At 37.3% G+C, this 26,405-nt stretch overlaps 2 protein-coding genes across 3 annotated transcripts in view; one reads left to right on the forward strand and one right to left on the reverse strand.

Annotated features, from left to right (window-relative positions):
• kiaa0825 (KIAA0825 ortholog) overlaps window positions 1-22,755 on the reverse strand; it is a 188,106-nt gene extending 165,351 nt beyond the window's left edge. Inside the window, exons 1-2 of one of the 2 annotated variants that reach the window (XM_048189167.1) lie at window positions 22,235-22,755; window positions 10,876-11,016 (exon numbers count right to left, since the gene is read on the reverse strand). In XM_048189167.1, coding sequence (XP_048045124.1) covers window positions 10,876-11,006 — 131 coding nt within the window. In that variant the 5' untranslated portion in view covers window positions 11,007-11,016; window positions 22,235-22,755. The remainder of the gene's footprint in view (window positions 1-10,875; window positions 11,017-22,234) is intronic. The other variant, XM_048189168.1, reaches the window with a different exon arrangement.
• Window positions 22,756-22,907: 152 nt separating this feature from the next.
• Window positions 22,908-26,405, forward strand: part of slf1 (SMC5-SMC6 complex localization factor 1) — a 41,827-nt gene continuing 38,329 nt past the window's right edge. Inside the window, exons 1-6 of the mRNA XM_048189177.1 lie at window positions 22,908-23,275; window positions 23,408-23,519; window positions 24,327-24,405; window positions 25,287-25,456; window positions 25,541-25,596; window positions 25,726-25,879. Coding sequence (XP_048045134.1) covers window positions 23,409-23,519; window positions 24,327-24,405; window positions 25,287-25,456; window positions 25,541-25,596; window positions 25,726-25,879 — 570 coding nt within the window. The 5' untranslated portion in view covers window positions 22,908-23,275; window position 23,408. The remainder of the gene's footprint in view (window positions 23,276-23,407; window positions 23,520-24,326; window positions 24,406-25,286; window positions 25,457-25,540; window positions 25,597-25,725; window positions 25,880-26,405) is intronic.

Below are 26,405 nucleotides of genomic sequence, written 5' to 3' on the forward strand. Positions count from 1 at the left end.
TGAGTGACAGGCATTGAATTTCTGTTGAAAAATGCTGCATTTCTGGGGAGCTTTGCTGGCAGAGTTGCAATTGGAGCTGTGGCCTAGTCATTCACAAACATGCTGCAAACACAACTGTTTTAATAATGTGGGAGACACACATTATTAAAGTTTGAATCCGGCATGCCTTTTGTCATGATCCTGTTCTCTCCCCTTCTCCTGTCTGCTTTCACTATTAATAAAATGCAAAGACAAATGGACTAAATATGGACATTATGCTGAGAATCTTTGTCTGACTTTATATTGTGCAGCTGATGGACTTTCAGCATTGAAATAACATTTATACCCCCTCAAAATGTAAGAAACATCTTCAATTGTTACATGTCAGCTGTCTCTTTAAAATCCAGCATCCTCTGGTTACTCTACAGCTGATATCAGCCATATCAGGCCTAATGAACACAGACATCAATATATCAGCTGGGTGTGCGTGTGGCACGTCTCTCTCAACGAGACAGGATGAGCCGATCTTCTTCATAACCACACAGCATCAGCACTTCTGTCTCCTTCTATCCATGAAAAATGAGACATGACACAAAGCCGTAAAGCCATACAGGTATATACACGCACACACACACACACACACACACACACACACACACACACACACACACACACACACACACAGACGCATCTCTTACAAAGCGACATAAAGCACTGCTGTAAACACTACGGCAATGCACGAGTCCAGATGCCTTCGAATGGCAGCTTATTAAATTCCATTTAAACCTGACACAGTTTTACTTCCTTGAAAAAAAGAGAGCAAACATAAAGTGAACATAAAGGGTTGTTAATTTTAACGATATGCAGCTGAATAATGTAGAAAGCAAAGATGAAGAGGGCTCTTTTCGTTGGTTAAAATGCAAGGTTGCCGACAGGAATCCAACAAATATGTCTCTTTTTGTAGTAAAAAGGAAATATGTGTGACGAGAGGACATGAAGGTGCTGACAGACCGTGCTGGAAAAGCAAATCTTCCCATTCTGTTTAATGAACAGCCTAAAGCTCGCTGTAAAAACACAACCGCTAACAGGGAACATAAAAATTCTGTTTTACACACTAAAGATGCTGTCGACACAGACACACAAACAAAACTGCCCTTTTATAGGTGAAATTCTGCTTATAGTCGTTGTGTGTTGACAAAAGCAGCCAAATTCTATCAAAATGTGTAGATTTACTTCACTTTTAGAGTTTGTTTTAACAGTTTGGTATATTTTGAGAGGGTTTTTGGGAACTATCGTGTTTATGGGGCGTTCTAAAAAAGTTATAAGTAAATTATTTGTTCCTCTGTGTTTTTTGTGTACATTGTTAACTCAAGGATATCACTTAGCTTAACTCTTATACATTAGTTAAGTGTAGCCATCCAGAGCTAGCAGAAAGGCAGATATACTGACTAAGTCTGTTTAATGTTTCTAATAAAATAAGGATTTGTGCTCAGAGCCGGTGCTGAGCCAGGCGTCACCCCAGGACTCTGCTCAAACAGCAGGGTCTAAACGAGCTTCCATCTGTGCAGCCACACAACGCTAAAACTTCATAAAAGTCTCATCTCTCATCCGCACACACTCCTGCCACTCGCCAACGCCTGCGTAATCCTTTGTGTATTGGCGCTGGATGGGGTCAGCGATCACTGAAGGCGAGTCACGGACAGTGTTGGTCTGAGCACTCATGAGGACTGGCATCAATCAAAGGGTCAGCTGCTGTCAAACTTCTGCCCGACTGCCACTGATGATGTGTCAGTTTCACATTCAACAATAAATATTTAAGAGACATGCTTCAAATAGGAATAGATTATCACAAGAATGGGTTTGAAATTAATTGTTTTTCTTAAAAAAAAAAAAAAAAAAGACTTAAAACTTTAGAAAGATGGCAGCATGATTTCATCCTTTTATATTTTGATTTCTTTTGGTATGCTCATTTTAAAGGCTATTGATGTTTCAACCCCAGAGATATGTAGATTTTAATTCAGCTCCATGAGTAAATTGGTAAATTGTACACATTTTCAGTGGTCAAAAACTAAATGTCACTTTGCATAGGGGAGAGCGGGGTAAGTTGTCACACTCTTCATAAAGGCCAGAACACACCAAGCCGACACCGACGAACTAGTGGCGACAAAAGCAGACTACGGGGTTGGCTCACGTCGGCCAAAGTTGCCCTGACACACCAAACCAACTCTAGACAGCCGACGGCCAAGTAGCACGTCAGTTCTGCGCCTGCCTGAGATGAAATGCCTTTCCGAACCAGCAGGTGGCAGTATCTGAACAGCCAATCAGAATGATCAGATGTCCCGACGGACCGACGAGCTCCGACGCTGATTCAACCTTTCGAATCGGCCGGAAAAAAGCCGACGAGGACCAACTTTATCCGACGGTGCGGAACACACTGAGAAAACTTAGTCGGACGACGAACAAAACATGCCCGACGGCCGACCGTCAGCTTGGTGTGTTCCAGCCTTAACTCCAAAACTAGAGGCTCTATCTCAAAAATCAAGTAGCCACTTTGTGTGACTTCTTCTTCTATAGTTAACGCAATTTTCTTATTTTTTGGCTTAAAAAGTACAAAATTTGCACTTTAAATTTTATGCAGTACAACTTTGTTAGATATGAATGATAAAAATTATTATTTTGCACAACATAGAGGAGACAATAACGTGTCTTTTGATACTTTAGCTGACGTGCTATGTTGAGCTCACCTTGAGATTTAGCCAACATTAGCACACATGTCAATTTGGGGCAAGTTGTCTCAATGACTTTGGGGCAAGTCGTCACATGTGACAACTTGCCCCAGTACAAATAAACACATAGAACATGCTCAAAAAAGAGGTTCAACATGTTAAGTCAGTTATGTTCAGAGATTAAACATGTTAAGTTAAGCGAGTTATTTGCAGTATTCCATTCAGTTATCATGGATTTATGTGCAAGCCAGAAAAAGTTTGAGTTTAAAGTTCAAAGTAAAGTGGTCTTGCCACTGAATGTGTTTTGATTGAAATGTGTATTGTTTGGATTGAAATAATTGTTTTTCCAAATTCTCTAGGCATGATTGTTTATATTTCCAGTTCTGGTTTGAATTTAAAAATGAAAATCAATAATAACAATTAAGTAGTTGTGTTCTTATTTTTAGATAATCTAGTGTGACAACTTACCCGCCGATGGGGCAAATTGTCACAAGTGCACATTCTCTATTCAACAGTCTACAACTTTGTAATGAGATAAGATATGAAAATGTAATGAATACAACATATGTGCCCAAGACTTCCTTCTTTCATTTGTTATGACATTTATACTATTGTGATGTATGGTTAGACAGTGTGAAAAGTGTGACAACTTACCCCGCTCTCCCCTACAGTTGATTTTTTCTTTTTTTTTTTCTTTTTTTTCTTTTAAAGAGGAATATCTTAACAAGAAATAATGTTGAAACTAGAAATGAATCTCGTTTTTTTTTTCTTTTTTTTTCTATCAACACAACTGCATAGAATTTGACCATGAATATGTTTTTTTCCAAAGTTTGTGTGCCTATCACTCAAAAAGTATTAAAGATATCTCAATATGATTTTGGATGCTGGTTATTAACAAGCTTTTCTTTTTAAATCTTCATTTTCAAGGCTCTATATGGTTCAATCCCATTGATATGAGGATCTCAATGTGGCTCCATGTTCAATTTGTTGAATTTTACCCATTTTCAATGGTCGAAAACCAAATGGGGTTCACTTTGCATACAGCTGATACTTACTGCATTTAAAGAGAAATGTCTGAAGAATAATTAATGTTGAAACTAGAAATGTATCTTGTTTCCCTCTATCAAAATAATTGCATACAACATACCTCTCTGAGTGCCAAAAATTCACTGAAATGGTCAAGTTGAGGCATATTAAAAGTGTAATCAAAAGTGTATTTATTATAATCCATATTTGAATCAGTTTCAAGGATATTTGGAAGAAAGGATTTTGTTCATTTTATCAGCTTCTGAAGCTAGCAAGAGTTAAATATCTCTGGGACTGAACCATATAGGGCCTTAAAATTGAAGATTCCAAAAGAAGTTTCATAGGAACAAAAATCTAAAATGATATTAAGATTTCTTTAACACTTCTTGAGTTACAGACATGTAAACTTCAGAAAAAATATTTTTTGGCACTCAGTTGATGATGTTGATGAGGAGTTTGTTGCTTTTCTATCTGATGCCTATAATTCTCTTTCTGCTGCTGATGTTGATACTGCATGTGCTTCTTGCCCTGCTCTAACCAAACTTCGTACACAGATTCCCAATGTTTGGCCTCCTTCACACTGTTGCCATACTATAAACTGCAACTGGGACTGTCTGTTAAAGATAACATCATCTTCTGAGGCTCATGGCTGATTGCACCTGCTGATTTTCAATCTGTGCTGGTCTCTATAAAGGACATCAGCAAGAGGTGAGAACTAAACAACACCTCCATGATCTCTATTGGTGGCCAGGAATGTATGTTCAGGTTCATGACGCTGTGCGTTCCATAGCAGAAAGTGGCTGTGGATATAGTCGGGCCATTTGACACCACTGCATCCGACTAGAGGTGTTCAGTTTTTAAATCTGCTGCTTTCTCTGCTTTTCTAGAAGGAATATTCGCCACCATCGTTCCTCTCTCTACCCGGCAGCTAACGGTGCTGTGGAGAGGTTTAACCGTGTGCTCAAACACACTGTCCATACAGCAACCTCAGCCATGGAAACCTGTGGTAACTGACTTCTTGTAGATTTACTGTGCCACTCCACATGCTGCAACTTCACCCTTTCAGCTCCTCTATGGCAGGCAAATGCGCACAAGGCTGTCTATTTTGCCATCTGCTCCTGTGCACTCACCAGCTGACATGACTGTTCGCCGAAGGGTTACACAGCTGCAACACAAAATGAAAAAGTACAGTGATGCTAAGCGGAGTGCTCGCACTCCTTGTTTCCAGGAGGGGGATAAAGTGAGGGTATGGAACCCCTTGCAAGTTTCTAGGGACACAGAAAGTTTACAGATCCTCTCACGGTTGCCAAAAGACTTTGGGTGGGTACATACGTTCTCAGTGATGGAAAAATTTGGAATGCTTCCCATCTCACTACATTTCCATACACAACAACAACATTGAGAACACTGCTCTAGTCTGTCTAGTTGGTTGAAGGACTATGTTACATAAATCTGATGTAATATTCTGTTCTTTAAAAAAAGGGGAAATTACTGTTGACTACTATTTTGAAATAGGAAGTCTGATGAAGTGTTGAACTGTTAAAAGTGTTGTGTAATGAAATAATGTGTGTGTATAACAGAAGTTTCCAAGCATAAATTTTTTAGTTAATATACTAAAAATTCTTCTTTAGTACTTCTTAAGATAATCTTAAAGTATTAGTTCACTTTGAAATGAAAATTAGCCCAAGCTTTGCTCACCCTCAAGCCATCATAAGTGTATATGACTTTATTCTTTCTGATGAACATAACTGCAGAAATATTAATAAATATTCTGATGCATCCAAGCTTTATAATGGCAGTGATAGGGATTAATTAGTATGATTTGAAGAAAGTGCTTTCATCCACATCCATCCATCATAAATATGTGCTCCACACAGCTCCAGGGGGTCAATAAAGGCCTTCTGAAGCGAAGCGATGCATTTGTGTAAAAAATATCCATATTTAAAAGTTATGAAGTAAAATATGTAGCTTCTGCCAGACCGCCTTCCATATTGAAGTTACGAAAAAAGTGTAAACTGGCATTACGTCATTTAGACTTTTTCCGTAAGTTGAATAGGGAAGGTGCAGGACGTACCGTAGGCTTTGTAAACTGCAAGGGTTTTACATTTTCTGCGTACACTGAATACGGCAGGCAGTCTGGCGGAAGCTAGATATTTTACTTCATAACCTGTTAAATATGGATATTTTTTTACACAAATCGCTTCAGAAGGCCTTTATTAACCCCCCGGATCCGTGTGGAGCACATATTTATGATGAATGGATGGATGTGGATGGAAGCACATTTCTTCAGCTCATACTCATTGATCCCTAATCTATCAGATGCATCAGGATATTTATTAATATTTCTGCAATTATGTTCATCAGAAAGAAGAAAGTCATATAGACCTAGGATGGCTTGAGGGTGAGTAAAGCTTGGGGTAATTTTCATTTCAAAGTGAACTAATCATTTAAGAACATCTAAGTGTACTCAACTGTCCTACTTTGAGACACCATGAATATGAACTAAAATGTGCTTTTAACATACTATCTCTGTATTTAAAATGTATTTAAAAAATGTATTTAGTCACCACTTGTAGTAAACTTGAATTTTTAGTATATTAAGTACAAAATTAGTGAGCGAAAATAGAGCACTTTAAGTATATTACTTTTTTTTTTTTTCACCTGGGTAAACGAGATAGATGGCTTCTCCTGTCTCTTATGCTTTATTGTTTAATAACTACTGATAGATACCACAAAGATGTGTACAGGAACTCAATTCAGTATCGCACACTATATGAGAGGCAGCTTTCTGTGTGCGCAAAGAAAATAGTGCGAGGCGCGAGTGCCGAATTTAGTTCTCTTTTGCGTCTTCTTGCACTTGAAAACGGTTTGAATCGCACACATGAATCAATAAGCATAATCAAAATTTAAAATTTTAGTATCTGATTCCTGACCATAAGTGTCCGATTCCAGAATTGGAATTGGTTTTCAATTTACAACCCTACTTGTAATACAATAATACTTATAATACATTATTATCTGTTACTATTGTTATAATTCTTATATTCATATTTTGGAACCACAATTCCAAAAATGCATTATACTACCACTCATTGTGATTATAAAATACTTGAGTACACATGATGTAACACATAAAATTAAGCAATGATCGTGTGTTTTTATACATTACTCTTTAAAGGTATAACTATGAATAGAAACATATTACAAGTATGATTACAATTAATTAGCCTATGATTACATAAAACTTATTATTTTTACATATACTGAAGAATATCTAAATAAAACAATATAGGTAAATAGCTATATAGTACTGAGCAAAAGACAAAGCGACCGATCATCTGACCTCACCTGAAGACGTGTGCTAACCCCCTCGAGATTAATCAGATCCAATAACACGATTTTCACTGACTCTGAGAGCCACACAGGATGAGTAAAAAGAACAGAGGCAGACAGAGAGAAAGAGTCTCAGAGAAACACACTGAATAAAGCCAAAAAGGCCGTCAACAGCCTCACAAGCGCACAAAAAAATTCCTGATTAATCTACCCTTTAAATCAAACAACAACAAAAGGAGAAGTTGAAAGGAATTTCAGGGAGACCAGCTCCACACAAAACCCTGAGCGCAGAGACTAGGAAAAGCTCCCTTAAGCCCCATTCTCTGCTTCCTCCCTGTCTGCCAATCACGCTTCCAAAAACTGTAATTGTTTTTCAAATCCGCACAAACCAGACATGACAGACCAGGTAAAGAGAGAGAGAGAGGATGGGGGGTAGAACAAGAGGACTAGAAAGCAAGAGAGGCAACGGGAGTCTTTTATTAAATATGATGGCATGTTTCACAGCTCTCTGCCTTACAGAAACCCAATACACTGATTAGTCAGCGCTTTGACGTTATCTTAAGTTCCTTGTCAAAATTAATTTAGTGTGGGTGGGCTGTCGCGCTCCAGGAGAGAGAAGCGGAGAAGGAAATAGCAGGGTGATAGGGAGGGAGAGGAAAAGATCTCTTTCAAATAAGCCTCAGCTTCAGTGAGCACCAAGTCATGTGCCCAGGAAACAAATAGCCTATCTGGGAGCTATCAAAGAAGGCCTCTCTTTCCCCGAATACGCAGTACGCAGTGAAAGTGGATCCCGTCGACTCGAGATCTGGCCCGCTTAGCCTCCTCTAGTGCCAAACCCCTAACGGGTTATTTGTCAGGACTCACACAAGCTCTCACACACAAGGTAAATTGGCACACTGCTGCGGCTATCTTCCGTAAGCCAGGGTGAAATCCGAAGCCCGGCCTCCCGTCGCTGGACTATGGCTGACACTTCATTAGTGGCCGGCGTACTGCCGGTGGCCTCCCTGAGTGTCCGATTTGATGAAGCTTAATGGATAACAGTGTTTCAATTTGGGAGATCCCAGGCTGTTTGACAGGCTATCTTAATCTCCTTCAATTAGGAAGCAGCTCTTAGGCAAATCTCCGACATCCTAGAGCCGTGAGGAGGCAGCCTGTCGTGCTGACCCTTAAACGGTTTAGGACCGCAAAACTAGGCAGGCAGCCGCAAACTCTCTAGTTTCCCATTCTTTCATAGAACTTGTCCTCGGATAAGTGGATTAGGAAGCAGGTGTAGAGCACGGCTTTGGCCCACCCTCGTGGAGGTCACGGAGAAGGGCGAAGTCTTCGCCTGCCTCCACCCGCATCGGCTCAGCTCCGACTGACCACCAGACCTTCACCCCGCCTGCCTGCCCACCCTCCCTCTCTATCTCTCTCTTCTCAGCGCAATTCCCTATTATCCGGGTTCTTTGTTCTTATAATGGTTCTCCATCTTCCATCTTTCTCCAAGAACACAAAATAACCCTTTAATGCTTAGAGAGGCAGAAAAACTGTCTCGGCCTTCAGTAATAATCCTTGAATTACCCACACAAGGGTTTTCGTTTCAAGATGTGGAATCTTCAATTATTACTTTCCCATTTGGAGAGGAGAGAGGCCGGACAGACAGGAATGAGAACGTGTGTCTAATGGCAGTGGGGAGTAAGACCGCCTTTGTTCACGCACAACACATTTAGCGTAGACCCTTCTGGCCTGCGCGTGTCCTCAGAGCAACATAAAGGATAAAAGCATGGCAGAGATAGATTTTTCAGAGCGGGCAGCACAATGGAAAGAGGTGCCATCAGGGAGAGAGGATGAGGTGGAGAAGGAGGTGGAGAAGGAAAAAAACAGAGATCTAGTCATGAGAAGCATGTCCTCCAAAACTACCGATGCAGGTGAGATTCTACGGTGCATTATCGGCATAAAGAGATTACGAATTAAAACAGAGCGAGAGAAACGAGTTCAGGGGCACTCGTCAACATGTCCTTCATCGACAACAAAACCTCAATATCTGATAATGCCACAACCTTCCATCAAATTGGGAAAAAAGGACGTCTAGCTCCAGCTTGCATTCAGAATGTGTTTAAGTTCATTGATTTCAGATGAAGTGGCATGCTATTCATCAACCCTCAATTAATCATGCGGTCTGAATGTTAGGATTACCGACACTGGAGAAAGCATCTGTGGAAATAACAGCTCTGCAAATGAATCATACAATGTCCACTCAAGCACTAAACAACTGCTACCATCCTGTATTTACATCTCCTACATGATAAAAAAAAAAAGAGCCTTGTGATTATTAATTAATATATTAGCCTATGCAATTTTATGTCTTCTCAAACAATGCTGATATAGGCAATTCATGCAGTATACTTGTAGTACAAATATGATGGTCATATATCTGTATATCGATGCGTTCTAGATAAGGGTGATCAATAATCTTTGCACCTTTAAGACTAAAGCACATAGAGGATCAATACAAAATGAGACTGTCTTGTTTTGAATGGGTTAGTCCATTGAAACCTACAAGATGTGTGTTTATGTGAGTGATGAAGGGCTGTTATCCCCGTATACCAGAGAATGACATAATCCATAGTTATATCATTCTTTCTCTGTCTTTCAGGATAGAGCATAGAAAGAGATTGTATTCTATAAAATGTGCAACACTGTTATTGTTTCTTGTGTGAATGCAATGGTATAATACAAACACAGACACCTAACATAATAAAACTTATAATAGCTGAATTAAGAACAATACTAAACATATTTGATGCATTTATTGCAAATGTGACAGTGATTCCGGTTCCTAAAACATTCACAAAAGTATGTCCACTGTGTGTTTGTGTTTAGAAAATCTCTCAGCACAGAGTTACCCAATTCTAAATGATTTGCCAAAAAAAAAAAGAAAAAGAAGTATCTTCAGCCATACTGATCCATTAAAGGATTAGTTCAAATTAGTCCAAGCTTTACTCACCCTCAAGCCATCCTAGGTGTATATGACTTTCTTCTTTCTGATGAATACAATCAGAGTTATATTAATAAATATCCTGACGCATCCAAGCTTTATAATGGCAGTGAATGGGAAACAACAAGTATGAAGCTCAAGAAAGTGCATCCATCCATTATAAACATATTCCACACTGCTCCGGGGGGGGGGGTAAATAAAGGCCTTCCGAAGTGAAGCGATGCATTTGTGCAAGAAAAATATCCATGTTTAACAAGTTATGAAGTAAAATAGCTAGCTTCCACCAGACCGTCTTCCATATTCCACTTACAAAGAAAGTGTATCTCCTCTCGCAGTTCAAAACTCTTACACTACGTCCTACGCCTTCCATATTCAATTTAGGAAGAAAGCATAACTTTGTTAAATATGGATATTTTTCTTACACAAACACATCGCTTCGCTTCAGAAGGCCTTTATTAACCCCCTGGAGCAGTGTGGAATATATTTATGATGGATAGATACACTTTCTTGAGCTTCTTACTCATTGTTTCCCAATCACTGACATTATAAAGCTTGGACGCATCAGGATATTTATTAATACAACTCTGATTGTATTCTTCAGAAAGAAGAAAGTCAGCCTAGGATGGCTTGAGGGTGAGTAAAGCTTGGGCTAATTATCATTCAAAGTGAACTAACCCTTGAATGTAACATATTTGCATGTTTATTAAAGTCCTGTTTGTAGCTATCTCTGCACATTAAATTGGGATGGGAGAATGCATTTTAACATAAAAAAAATTACACACCTTACCTCCGAGCACAACATAGTGTAAAATGTGAGTCCTCTAGGCCACTGACCTGCAGGCATTGAGTCTGAGTTTCTCCTCTGTGTCTCTGATGAGATTCTGGATGTCCACCTCACCAGGGATTCCTTCCACCTGCAGCTCCACAAATGCATGGTCATGCAGAAATTCACCTTGCCCATCCATCTTTTTTGTCCTACAAAAAATGAAATACTGGTAAAAATGTTGAACTTTCAGTTCAAAATCAGCCCTTATATTTATATATACTCAGACTATAAGGGAAATCAAAGCTGTTCAGCTGCTCTGTTTAAGGAATTACACTTATACTTATAATACACAAGCGACTTGAGGTATGTTCACAAAAGGAATGATAAGTATAAAGATAACTATAATTATAACAATATAACGTGTCGATTTAAGTCAGGTGGATTCTGATTGTCTGTCAATGTTTTAATTGTTCATCAACTGAAAAAAAAAAAAAAAAAAAAGTAAATGTGTTTCCAACAATAATGTTCCTGTGCATCATTATCATTATAGCTTTATTTTATCTATGGATAATCTTTTTACTCTTTTCATTCTTAAAACTTTTTTTTAAATATCATTGTTTTTATTTTTTTTTATTTTATGGTTATGGCTGTCTTGTTGGAAGAGTTGAGAGAATTGGGAAGTGAGATGGGGGGTGTAAGACACCAGGTCGCAGGCTGAGGCAAACAGTGTGGTGTGTACTCCACTCCAATGAGGGGTTGGAAAGTCACTGGAAGCCATCAGAGGCAGAAGGTATGGGGATACTCCACCCCATGAAGGGGCAGGATAGTCACAGTTTGCATTTTTAGGGCTTATTTCTGGAATATAGTAGTGGTTTTTGATTGCTAATGCTTGGACCCTATAGCATACATAAGTGTGACACATTCCAAGTGGTGCTTACCAAAGAGACAAATGGGTGGACCTTGAGCTAGTCCAGCTCCACCTCTGTGGATCAAAGGGGTAACCTAATTCGGATAGGTTAAGTTAAGGGTTAGGGTGTGATTGGACCTTCCAGCTCCACTGAGGGGGAGCTGGACATCAAGTTCCAGGTTTTTTTTTGTTTGTTTTTTTGGTAAGGAAAGTTGAGGTTGTTTATTTTATTTAATTTTATTAGATCTGGTAACCTAATTGAAATGGAAAGAACAATAATGTTTCTGCAGCACATACTTGTATTGGGTAAAAAAAAGAAAAAAAATCTGTAAGGCTCCATTTCACATCTATTGTGGGCATCATAACCAGAGGTGTAAAGTATTTGAGTAAATGTAATTAGTTACTGTACTTAAGTATCTTTTTGGCTACTTTGTAGTTGTACTGAGTATCAAATATATTGGCAACTTTTACTCTCCACTTGACTACATTTTTGAACAAGTAAATGTGCTTTTTACTCCAATACATTTGTGATGAGTGATGCAATTACACATTACATTTTGCATGGCACCTAACTTTTTCTGCAGTAGTTTGTTTCTGCTATAAAGACGCGATATATCGCCATCTAAGGCCATTGAAGGTACTATATCTTGTGCTTTTGCCTTTTGATGAGGCTGAAACCAGCATATCCAGTGCAAGTAGACTTTGAATTAGTTATTTTTACTTAACATTATTTTATTTATACACTAAATTGTATTAATCTATCTGCTTTAGAAAATAGACATGATTTCTCATCTTATAAATCAACTGTTTCTTATTTTCACCGGCATGTCTCTCAGGTGTTGACTAGTGCATTTCTGAGCCTACATTCAGTACAAGTAAAACACTTAAGTACTGTTAAAATCAGATACTTTAAGACTTTTACTCAAGTCTTATTGGAATTGGTTACTTGTAACTTGTAATAGTCATTTTCGAGTACTTTTACTCAAGTATGGTTTTTAGGTACTCTTTACACCTCTGATCATAACCAACTTCATGAACAGCCGTAGCCAGTAAAAAAGAAAAGAAGTGGAAAAAAATAATGGATGTCTGCTTGTGTATTGCATTTGTCTGAATGGCATCAAATGTAAGCTTGAAAAGAGAAGCCTTTATGTTTGATGAAACATCCTCGAACACACAAGATGGCCCCTTACACGAAATGATTTGATTTCACCTCCAACAAGATCCTTATCAGTGGCTTCGCGTCAAAGCGCAGCTGGAACAAGGCGCTAGTTATCATCTGCCATAAATATTTCCAGCCTCAATCCATTGCTTTTCATCTATCCGCCTCCCCTCTCTGCGTCAAGCTGGAGTGCCATTCAATTTACAGTACAGCTCGGTGGTAATACATGCATATCGGAAAGAGCGGCCTCGCGGTATTACCAGGCGCCGTAGGGATATAGACTGACACATCTTCTTGCCCTCACTTTAAATAAACAATCCATCTGGCCTCAGATTGCTATAAAGCCCTCAATGTTCAAGTCTTGCTCTGCACAGATCCAACGTGCGCCAGCGAGAAAAAAGACTGTATCAACGTCGTCATCGCAAGTCAAGTGGAGTGTAATGGAGAGTGTCAGTGTCAATTTGGCTTTGCTGGCGCCCCTCTCCCCTTCATCTGGGCTGATTTTAATAATCCCTGTCAAACACCAAACAGCTCGCACTTCCTCTCCGACACGACAGCCCTTTCTCCTCGAGCAGACAGAAATCTCAACATTAATTTAGCCCGCACAAAGGGAAAGGCTGTCCAGCTGGACAAATATTATTTCCCTCACTTGACAGACTCCGCAGTTAAGCTCGCGTGTTATTATTTTCTAAACTCTATTCAAGCCCCGACTACTGTCTGAGGGGAAAGAGTGAAGAGAGAGAAAGTGACTTGTGTAGGTTTTTAAGACACAGGATTAGGAGCCGAACAGTGTAATTACACTGGGACCGTCTGCGTCAATGTCTGTGTGCACGCACGCGTGTGTGTAGCCGATGTTACAAAGGGATGCGCATCATCGCCCGTGTCTCATCCACATGAGAGTTGTGGGAAAAGTGTCAGGTTCATGCTGTCACCACATAGGGCCCAATTAGGCAGATGCACCCTCCATTTCCTTTGTCTTGTTATCTATTTTGAACTCAAATGTTGTGGAGTCCCAGAGTAGTTCTGAAAGCTGCCACACAAGGAAGAGAGCTGGTGCTGTGCATAAGTGTGTGTGTGTGTGTGTGTGTGAGTGTGTGTGAGAGAGAGAGAGAGAGAGCTGGGGCAGATGTATTCTCTCGACACTTAAAGACACACTAGAGTTTATCCGCATGTCTACCCTTACAAACTGTTCCCCACTCAGAATGGAGGTAGTGGTGTGAAATATTTAGCAGCCAGTGCTTCTACTTTAAAACTGCCTAAAAATGTTTTTTCTTATCATGTTCTAGTTCCCAAAACTCTTAAATATAGCTTTCGGGATATTTAATTTATTGAAGAAGTACATTGTTTTACTTTGAAATAGTGAGAAGGTTATGTCTGTTGGCTGCGTGGTTGAGACAGGCAAAATTGTGCAATATTCAAAGAATTGGACGAAAGAAATAGTAAAGTTCTGGGGAAATAAATCCAGTCTGTGCGAGGATTGTGTTTGACTGTGTGCATGTTGTTGTTTTTTTGCCAAATGACGACTTCTGAATGGAATGGTCCTGGAATAGTTATAACAATATTTTCACTATATTTCACATAATTTTGGCTAGCATTTGAATTACTTGTTAAGAGTATTCAAAAGTTGCTGCTGCATTTCAGCCGAACTTGTCAAAATTTGTCAGGAGCTAGAATCTGACTGAGAGCTGCATTCATTAAAACATGAAAACAAATCCAAATAAAAAGCCACCTTCATATACAGGAAAAGTAATGCAATGTTAATATTTACTGTTTTGATTCATTAGATAAAATTTACAATGGTAACCACTGCAGTTCTAATCACAGGTTTTCCCTAGTTTTTGTGCAATGTCTTTGTCCGCAATGTTTTTGTCCGCAATGTCTTTCAACAGCACTTCATTTTTATGAACTAGAAAAGAAGTTAAGCAGGCTGAAATTGCATATTTCACTGCAGAGTAATTAATATTAATCGCCAGTTCATAATTCATATTCAGTCAATCGCTGCCAGTCGTATAAATAGTTGGCATATTTTTACCCGATTATAGTGTCATACATAGATTTAAAGTTAAATGTATAAAATGTATATTAGATATATTCACTTTCAATCATTTTGCTTGTGCTAAACATCAAAATGCTAAACAAGTTTTGACAGACATAACTTTTCACACAATAAAATGCAAAAAAAAAGCAACGCTTTCAATTCTGATACATACACTACTGTGTATAAAAATGAAAAATGAACATTTCCTTGGGGTGAGGAAATTTGTTTAAGTAATAGGCAAGGATGCATTAAACTGGTCAAAAATTTAAATTTTTAAATAAATGCATTTCTTTGAACTTTAGATTCCTTAAAGAACTCAGAAAAAAACATATCACGGTTTCCCTCTAAAAATGTTAAGCGGCACAACCGTTTTCCACATTGACAAAAATAAGAAATGTTTCTTGTGCAGAAAATCAGCATATTAGAATAATTTCTGAAGGATCACATGACACTGAATGCTGGAGTAATGATGCTGAAGATTCAGATTTGCTTTATATATATATATATATATATATATATATATATATATATATATATATATATATATATATATATATATATATATATATATATATATAAACAGTTATTCTACGTTGTAATATTTCACAATATAACTATATTTTATGTATTTTTGATCAAATAAATGCAGCCTTGGTGAGCAAAATATGGGTATATATCTATATAGTGTCACACTTGGTTGAAAACAAAGGTGGATCTACACTGCGTTCCAAATTATTATGCAAGAGACAAATCAGTAAGATGTTTCTCTTTGTGAGGTTTGGTTAGTGGTGTCTAAAATGCATCTTTACGCACAACTGCCAGCCTGCATGGAGAGCATCTTGAGACTCCAGAGACACCAGCAGCTTCAAATACCTGTTTGCTGCTCAACACTGGCTTTTTTTATAGCTGCCCTTTTAATACAATACATTGTTTTGATAGGAACTTTCATTAATAAACCTTTATCTGACCGAATTCTGCTATGCTCTAAATCACTCACAAATCTTATGATAATTCGATAATCTCCATTCAGTTTCACACAATTTTAGTTGTTTTCATGCCTTTTGCACAACATTGCACCATTTCATGCTTTTCATCAGAAAGATCTTTCTTCCTCCCCATATTGCATGAGAACTGTGACTTGCTTAATAATGTGGAACAACCTCTAAGTAGGGTTTCCATAGATCTGGCAAATTATTTTGTCTGAGATTGATACCAGTTATCTAAAAAGACATGGATAAATAAACATTTTCTTAGAAAATACTAAGAATCTGAATCTGAATGTTTATTGTACTGAAATCTTACTGATATGTCAATTGCATAATAATTTGGAACGCAGTGTAAATCACAAGCAGTATAAGGTTTATTGATAATAACTTTAAACAAAAACACTCTTCACTATGAAACAGAACAAAACAACCAAGTACACACAACAGAGAACTGACAAAGAACAGACTGAAACACAGAGCTTAAATACACTGAACAAATAAAGGAACTAATAAACTAGACACACCTGAACATAACTAACTCAATCAGTAACCATAGAGACCAACAGGGGGAGAATGGAGGAATACAGGACTAATTAAACACAGCTGAACTCAAACACTAATCAAAACAGAAACCATGGATACAAACAAGTGGCGGGAAACTGAGAACAAAGGGGAACATGTGACCAATGAAAAACAAACTCAAAACAAGAACTAAACAGAACAAAACAACTCAGACCGTTACATATAGAGTCATTTTTTTGAAGAAAGATAAACTTAAACAGTAATGAAAGAAAAAATATTAAATGCCATGGATAAATATTTACTGAGTAATCCACTCTTTTGTAGAGGGGGATCGAAACTGACAATTTTCACCTAAAATTTAAAGCTAAATTACATTGGGGAGAAACTAACTTTAGAAAGATGGCAGCATAATTATTTTATTATTATTTTAATTTTTTTTACATGTAGATAGGTAGGTCCATTAGTAAATGATGTTGTCTTTAGCAATCCTTGTTGCATTATATACAAATGGTGACAGTTCAAAAACGGGGAGAAGCACTTCTCACGTTCCCCCACCCCCAAAGTTGGCATGCCTTCAACTCAAACAGTAATAAATATATCTCAGTATGTTTTTAGATGCTGGTTCCTAACAAACTTTTATTTTTAGAATCTTCATTTCTAAGGCTCTATATAGTTTAACCCCAGATATATGGGGATCTCAACATGGCTCCATGAGTAAATTGGTCAATTTTAAGTAGTCAACAACCTAATGGGTGACTGGGTGATCCTTTTTTCTTTTAAACAGCAATGTCTGAAGAACAAATAATGTTAAACTAGAAACTATACATTTTTAAACTAGAAATGTATCTTGTTTTCCATCTATTAAAATAATTGTATAGAACATACCTATCTGAGTACCAAAAATATTATTTTCCAATGTTTGTGCTGTAAGACTGGAGAAACTGGAAAATGGTGTTCCTTCTGGTTGAGGAAAGAACACTCCTCGAGCAGACAAAGGACGTTTCTGGAAATTAACATCTGAACTCTCTATTGTGAAATTAGCATCCCCATCCAGGATGCAATCAAACTGAGTAAATCACCTTTAATTTACCTTTCTGTCCCTTTACCCCCTTTCCCCCCCATCTCTTCTCTCCACAAGCTGAAACCATTTGAAATTCACCCAAGAATCTATAAGGTTTAATATGAACAATTATCATACAACGCTATACATGTTTGGTATCATTTGAAATGTCTCAGTGTGACTGGTACAAAGGTCTCATTCCCACAGAAGTAAACCAGAAGAGTTTATAGATATTTTGCTTTCTGTGGTAGGTGTGACCTCTTTCACAGGGTCTTTCATGCAAATGGGTTTCTGTCCCCAAAAAGGTGTAAACTACCCAGGTCTGGACTTGAGTAATGCAAATTCCCATTGTTAATACATGTTTCCATTTGAAAGAGATTTCTAGCTTGGTCTAAGTATTTAAAGAGATGTTGCAGAAGGCTCAAGGCACGATTCTGTAGCCAGGTCGGCCCGTAATGCTTTGTGTCCTTCAGACACTCAGTATTATGTCTTTCTGATGTCAGGTATTCATGTTTTGTCCTCTTTATTTCTGAGCATTTGATGTTTTGTATTGATTATCTTTGAATTGATTATGTAATTGGCATGATAGATTTACCGGACTAATAAATTGTTATATTTGATTTTATTCTGGCTCTAGATTACGTTAAGTCAGTAACACCACAAATCTGCTCGGGTTAGTAACAGACTAAAGCTCAGTTTGTGAAGCATCGGGGCACGACAAGTTTTAGTGCTCCAACTAACACATTGGCATTAGTCATGTGTACTTAGACTGCAGGGGCTAATAATGGGTTTTCCATTCAGAACAACAGAGTGTTGTTAGACCAATCTGAATAGGGTGAGCCTCAGACTCTGATTATTGTAATATTATTCTGTGTACGGGGGAAACCACGGCATGATTATATAAAGTTACTATTAAAGGGAAGTTAAATTGGTCAGCTTGGTTCTATGGTAATGGTCATGTCCTCTGGTTAGATATAGTCTTGCTTTAATTAAGTGTGTACAGATCTATGGGGACTGAATACAATACTTTTGGAAATAAGAAAGCATGATGCGGCGTCTAAAAGTATCAGTCAATTGCCTCTGTATAATGACCAAGACTGTCGAGTTTGTGATTAAGAGATCGTATTCCCGGCCGGTGCGAGACTCAAAAAGTTATAGGAATCCGAATGAACGAGTGTAATTTCAATAAAGAGTTAAAGGTGCCCTAGATTATGTTTTTAAAAGATGTAATATAAGTCTAAGGTGTCCCCTGAATGTGTCTGTGAAGTTTCAGATCAAAATACCCCATAGATTTTTTTTTTATTAATTTTTTTAACTGCCTATTTTGGGGCATCATTATAAACGCGCCGATTTTATGCTGCGGCCCCTTTAAATCCCGTGCTCCACGCCCACAGAGCTCGCGCTTGCCTTGAACAGTGCCTTAACAAAGTTTACACAGCTAATATAACCCTCAAAATGGATCTTTACAAAGTGTTCGTCATGCATGCGGCATGCATGCGTCAGATTATGTGAGTATTGTATACTGTTATATTGTTTACTTCTGATTTTGAATGAGTTTGATAGTGCTCCGTGGCTAACGGCTAATGCTACTCTGTTGGAGAGATTTATAAAGAATGAAGTTGTGTTTATGCATTATACAGACTGCAAGTGTTTAAAAATGAAAATAGCGACGGCTCTCTTGTCTCCGTGAATACAGTAATAACCCATGGTAACTTTAACCTCATTTAACAGTACATTAGCAACATGCTAACGAAACATTTAGAAAGACAGTTTACAAATATCAATAAAAACATCCTGTTATCATGGATCATGTCAGTTATTATTGCTCCATCTGCCATTTTTCGCTATTGTTCTTGCTTGCTTACCTAGTCTGATGATTTGGTTGTGCACATCCAGACGTTAATACTGGCTGCCCTTGTCTAATGCCTTTTATAATGTTGGAAACGTGGGCTGGCATATGCAAAGATTGGGGGCGTACACCCCGACTGTTACGTAACAGTCGGTGTTCTGTTGAGATTTATATAAAAATGAGGAAACAATGGAGTTTGAGACTCACTGTATGTCATTTCCATGTACTGAACTCTTGTTATTTAACAATGCCAAGATAAATTCAATTTTTCATTCGAGGGCACCTTTAAATAAAATAACCAAATGTGTAGCTAACTATTATACAAATGACCAATAATAAATTGGCATTCTAATCTAAATTTGAGGTCATAATAAAATAGAGTCAGATAATAGTTTAATTGGAATTAAACTACTTTGCCACACTGAAAAGACCAAATGCACAAGAATGCACCTCGCTCTATGGGAAACCACCGTTGGGCCAATTGAGAGGGCCTTACAGTGCAACTGTAACTTCAACAAATGTCAATATCCTTTTAGATTCTAGTTCTAAGTTTTCTTTTGGAATGTTCATTTTAATGTATTTCCAGAAATATGGAGATTTCAATGTGGCTCTGTGTGAAAATTGTTGAACTTTACCAATTTTCAATGGTTAAAAAACAAATATGCATGACTTTGCATACAGCTGGTACTTGTTATATTGAAAGAAGAATGTGTGAAAATGAAATAATGTTATAAATGAAAATGTGCCTATCCACATAAAAACGTCAATATCTTGATTTTTGAGAGTCCAAAAAATATACTGTTATTAAGAATAGGGAATCAAAAAAGACATAAACAAAACCTGAGGTGCAGGTCAAGAGAAATAAATCTAAATTTACACGAGATTTGACTGTCATACCTTGACAAAGGCTTTGTGCCGAAACGTTGGTTAATAAAAACTTTTTGCAAGTGAGTGTGCAGTCAAATCTCATGTATGTTTAGATTAAGAATAGGGAAAACATGGCTATTTAGCTGGTGTAATATTTTTATTTCATTTTTGTATTTCAGAAATGTATTTCTACAAATCTGAGGAAGGACGTTAATGTGCTTCAATTTGACCATTTTAGTGTGTTTTTGGTACTAAAATATTGTTAAAATTGTTATGTTTAATGCAGTTGTTTTGATAGAAGGAAAAAAGTTACAACATTTTAACATTATTTGTTTTTCAGACATTCCTCTTTAAATAACAATAAGTATCAGCTGTTTGAAAAGTCACCATTTGGTTTTTGACCACTGAAAATGTGTACAATTTAACAATTTACTCATAGAGCCACATTGAGAACCCCATATCTCTGGGATTGAACAATATAGGGCCTTTAAAAAGAAGATGCCAAATGAAAGGTTTGTTAAGAAACAAAATTTAAAAGGATATTAAGATAGCTTTAATACTTCTTGAGTTACAGGCATGCAAACTTAACTTGCTGCCATCTATGGAATTGATGTTAAACAACACAATACAAAGAGAGAATCACTTTTGTAGCTTTAGCAAAGATTAATTATGAATATTTAATTGATGTTGACAGTGTTATTTTTCATTTGATTATTTAATTTCTCTACCTGAATACTGTTAGACTTTCCTGAAAAACAATCTTTGTTCTATTATATTTATCTCTGCTTGTAATTTGTTTATTATTCTCCATGCAGATGCACTCCCCTACCAAATCCCCCCATTCATTCTAGAATGATTAATTCTTTCCAAAAACAGCTATTCAAGTCATCTGGTGAAAATGTTTTCATATCACAATACATATCACAGAAAAACAAAATATTGCAATGTCAGTTTTTCCCGATATCGTGCAGCCTTACTATCTAAGTGTAAAAAAAGAAACAATGATGCTCCCCCATCCCCCCCTAATTTAGCTCTAAATCACAGGTGAAAATTTGTCATTTTGACCTCCCTCTACAACAATGAATCTCAACCTTTTTTGAGTAATGGACCCCCGTCATATTTGGAACCATCCTCAAGGACCCCAGAATAAAATTTGCTTGTTGGTATGATTAATTTCTTTTGTGACAACCAAATGCAATAAAGTATAATTTACTACAATGTTAGTCATATCATCAGTTATATTATACATATATTATCTTCTTCTTTTATAGGAACATGTCAAATGTCAAAATATACAAAAAATTCATATTCAGATAAGTGATATAAGGACCCCCCTGGCATTATGTCAAGGACCACTAGGACCCCTGGACCCCTGGACCCCTGGTTGAGAAACACTGCTCTACAAAATAGTGGACTACTCAATAAATTTTCATCCATGGCATTTAATATTTTGGCTTTCATCACTTATGTTTGTCTTTCTTCAGAAAAAAAAATATGAACAAAATCAAAAATTTGAGCCGAGAAAGTTTCTCAGATTTGGTTGATTTGACACGGAATGACCCTATAGACGTACATTATTTATATATGCATAACAAAATTCCATGTCTACAAAAAGTACAAATATTCCATGTAAGTCTTTCAGTTAATAAAATGTGCATATATAATAATTATAAAAAAGTTACAGCATGTCACACCAAATCATGTCAACAACCCTTCAGTCTAGCCTTAGATCTACATGTACTGTATGTGGGCAAATGCCTTCATTTTACTTATATAAGAATGAATAATTATTTAGTATGTTTCAAAATCAACACTGAATGATGAATTATTTCTTACTTGTGTAATATTTCTTGTATATTCCTTGCACACAGCTTTTTGAGAGCACACCTGTTGCTCAAGTGCATATAGACTATAACAGGGTGTTTTTTCAAAGCAATTAACTATTGTACTTCATCACCACTTATGGACCACTCCACCATCACTATCACCACACACACGTAAATACCAAAACACTGGGGTTAAGGCAAAGTACACAGTACCTTTTCACGCAGTGATTTCAGAGGCTCTTGATCACATTAAATCCAACAGCAATGAAGGACTAGCAAAGGCTAAAATCCAAGCAGACTTGTCAAGTTGTCAGATGCATTTCTTCCCAAATCTTTACTTTTCATTGCAGTGAAATGATCTAAATGATGTGAGAGGTGTTTGCTACAGCAATCAAACATAAAAGCATGGGTCTAATAGTGTCGAGTAAATATATCAAATGGACAGTCTCATAGTCTTTTCATCCATTCTCAGAAGACAGCACTAATGGAGGGAAACTGCGAGTGTTTTAATGGGAGAGTGTCTTTCATATCGAGTCATTTATATCGATCCACAACATCAGATTGCAGACAAAAGTGTCGTATAAGTTTAAAAGGCGTTCAGATGGTTAAATAACATGCTATCAAGCTCGCTTACAGGGATGAATATATAACTGTTCACCCGTTGCGTCCGTTTGTTTATAAACACATGTGATGACGCGCTGCTATGTTTCTCAAGCGCAAAGCGTCTCTGACAACCAACCGGAAGCATATCAGAATTTCCGTGTTACGGAACAGACTAAACCACAGAGAAAAGAGGGGAGCGTGAATTTGTTAATGTTAGAATTTTCTTCTCATTCGTTGTTTTTTACTTCAAAATCGATCACGTTTTTATTTTATAGCACTTTTTTCAGGACTTTTTATAAATGTGTGCGCTTTAAATTGAATACAATAATATTTAAGTGAATTTGAACATAGTGTTCACCCCTAATAATATTGTGTGGTCAGGCTGCACACTGTACGCTAGTTTTGAAGCACAACTAAACTAAGCAAAATGACAGAAACAACGAAAGCGGAAAAGAACTATTCTATCTAGTTTTACAGTTAGCGTCATATTACTCGTGTTTTGTTTGTGTTATATATGCAGTACTGAAGGTGTCGTGTGATATAAGGCGAATGGCCAGTGATGACATTTGGCGCGCAACTGTAGTGCCACAAGAGCGAGATCAGACTGTAGAAATCTTCATATCAGAGTGATTGCACTTGTGTCTGTTTCAGGTAAGATAGAAACATTGTACGCATATTATATTAGTGAAGCAGTTGTGAAGGTTTTCTTAAGTAAATTAAATTTTCTTGCGATTTTCCTTTCTGTAGTTTATCTGTATTTATCATATAATCTGTTTTTACTAGGATGGTAGACGAGAAATATGTCTTTCAAATGTCTGGTATCAAGAGCCATTCTCAGAAAAGACAGTTACTCCAGGGCATCAGACTGCTGGGGGGCAAATATATTGGGGGCTCTGTAAGTATCTGCACCAATGTCACATCATTTCTTACCCTTTGCAATGGTAGTAGTGATCAAGTCAATCCTAAAAAAGAAAAATACATAAATTGTGAATAAAACTTATGAATAAAGACATCTGGTTGACATACTGTATTGTACAGTGGCCCTGAAATATTTGGACGGTTTAGTTGGTTTGACGGATTGTATTAGAAAGAAAATATCAAACCAAAAGTGTAATTTCTTTTAAAGAAAGTACTCACAAGCACACATATCAAGCAAAATATTTAACAATTTGTTTTGTTTATAGTTCAGAAATATGAAGATAGTTGTAGGGAAAGCTCTAATATCATTTGTTTGCAGAATTTACTAGGTTTGATATATTTTAAAACAGTATTTCAATAAGTTTAAGTGTGACGTAACCACTCAAAAGTGCACTGCTATATTATACAGCCTTTGCAAATTTCACACTAGCCCACCTTCTCCTCCATGACATCAAACGTGTCTTACGGTGCGTACAGAAAATGATAAAGTGTTGGTGATTAGCCCTGAAAAATGACTCTAATTGCTTCCTGATGCTACAGTGTATTTCGGACTGTGTAATTTTGTCCTTGCCCTCAATACCATCTTAATATAGTCACAGATTGTTCTCTCTACTAATTGAACCCCTCATGAGAATAAACTCAACCTCAAAGTTCTTGACCTTTTCCTAAGCTATCTCATGGTAAGGTTGTAGACCAGATTAGTAAAGTGACTTTAACATCAGATAAGATATTTTTGCATAATTTACTGTTCACAATATATCAGTGCCACATGTTTCTGTTCCAGGAGTTTAAGGAGGCAACAACTCACCTCATCGTCCAAAAAGGTTTAGCAAGTGAAAAGTTTCTCGCAGCCTGTGCTGGAGGTGTGTAATATTGAAAATTGAGGAATGGGCCAATATAAGTTAAACTAATAATGAAAAAGTTAATTGTCTTAACCACAAATTATTGGTCTGGAAATTAGCAAAATTTAAGCAAATGCACTCCTTAAAAAGCTATTGCTATCTTAGAAAACATCAAAGTTTTTGGCAGAATATGGGAAGTTGTGTGTGGAGTGATGAATCACAATGAAACATGGTGATACTCCAGAGTGGTGTTTTCAAAAATCTGGTAAAAAAAATATTATAATAAATTGCATCTCTACCACAGTGACGCATGGAGGAAGAGGTGCCGTTGTGTGGGGAGCTTTTGTAGCTGCTGGTATTGGTGAGCTACTTCACTGTGAAAAGTCATTTAAAGCTTTGGAGCACAGGAGAATATTGCAGAATGGCTTACTTCCCACAATTGAAAAGTTATATAAAGACTGAGGAATGATCAGATGTTATTTTTCAATAGGACAATGCTCCTGCTCAAATTGCCAAGACAACCAAGAAGTGGCTTGAGAACAAGTCCATCAGGCTCATGTTTTGGCATTGGTCAGAGTCCAGATTTAAACCCTATAGTGAATATTTGGTCTCACATTAAGCAAACAACCTGGGAAATGTTTTTCAACTACTCATGAACTGTTTGAAGCCATTAACATTGAGTGGAACAACATTAACTCTTCTTCCTATAAAAAAGCTGTCTGCAAGTTGGGGAAGGCTATTCCATACTAAGTTACTTTATCTACAGTGCAGTTCTTGCTAATTTCCTGACCAGTGATTTGTGAATAAAAAGGTTAAGACCATTAAAAGACCACTAAATGGTATTCGTATAACATATAATGAAATAATACTCAAATGGTAACTTTAGTATTTATTTGTTTCAGGGAAGTGGATAGTCACCCCAGAGTTTGTTCTGGACAGTGTGAATCAAATGGCGTGGCTACCAGAGGCTTCATACGAGTTAAATTTAACTGCGCAGACCCCTGAGATACCCAATCCATTAAAAACATGGAGAGAGAGGGTGGTTAACGGAACAGTGTCTGGAGCCTTTCAGGTGAGCATTGCTATATTGTTAGCTTAGTTAGAAAACAGCTAAAATAAATGAAGCATGTTTGACATTTCCCATTTCCACCTGTAGGACTGGGTAGTGCTCATTGACATTGATGATCCAACGAGGAGGAGTATTTTTGTCAGGTCAGGATGTGAACATTGACTTTGTTTGGACAACATGCTTTGGGCCTTCAAAATGATATTTTGATATTTTGCTGGAGGCTCATCTTGAAATTGCATATGTGAATTTTGCAAACCACTTTTTGTTTGCAGGATATTAAAAGCAGGCAGAGCTGTTGTCTTCACAGACTGGCCAAAGTCATATGCTGTAACTCACGTGTTGACCAAAAACACATCCAATGATGGAGCTGAGGAGTGTGGAATCCCCCGCTATAATGTCAGCTATGTAGCCAAACATCTTTTTGGGGTAAAGTAACTTACTTTTTGTATTGTACACTTTTTTTTTTTTTTTTAAGGAGTAGTTCATCCAAAAGTGACACATTTATCATTGGTAACTCACCATTATGTCATTCCAAACCTGTTGTGTTGTTTTCCTTCATGGAATTCAAAAGTGTCTTCTTTCATGGAATGCAAAATTAAGACAGTTTTCCGTACAACAGAATCATGTAGTGACTACGTGTTGTCAAACACCAAACAGGACAAAAAGGCCCCATAAAAAATTGCTCATAGAACTCATCTGCATGTTGACATAAAACATTGTGGCAATGTGTTTTGACATGCAAAGGTTTGATGAAAACACATTGCTATTCCTAGGGCAGTCGGCCTAATGGTTAGAGAGTCAGACTGGTAATCCGAAGGTTGTGGGTTTGATTCTCAATACTGGCAGGAAACGACTGAGGTGCACCTAACCCCCAATTGCTCCACAGCAAAATGGCTGCCCACTGCTCCAGGTGTGTGTGTGGAGCAGTGGGTTGGATGGGTTAAATGCAGTG

Source organism: Megalobrama amblycephala, linkage group LG4, assembly GCF_018812025.1.
Source record: "Megalobrama amblycephala isolate DHTTF-2021 linkage group LG4, ASM1881202v1, whole genome shotgun sequence".
Classification (NCBI taxonomy): domain Eukaryota; kingdom Metazoa; phylum Chordata; class Actinopteri; order Cypriniformes; family Xenocyprididae; genus Megalobrama; species Megalobrama amblycephala.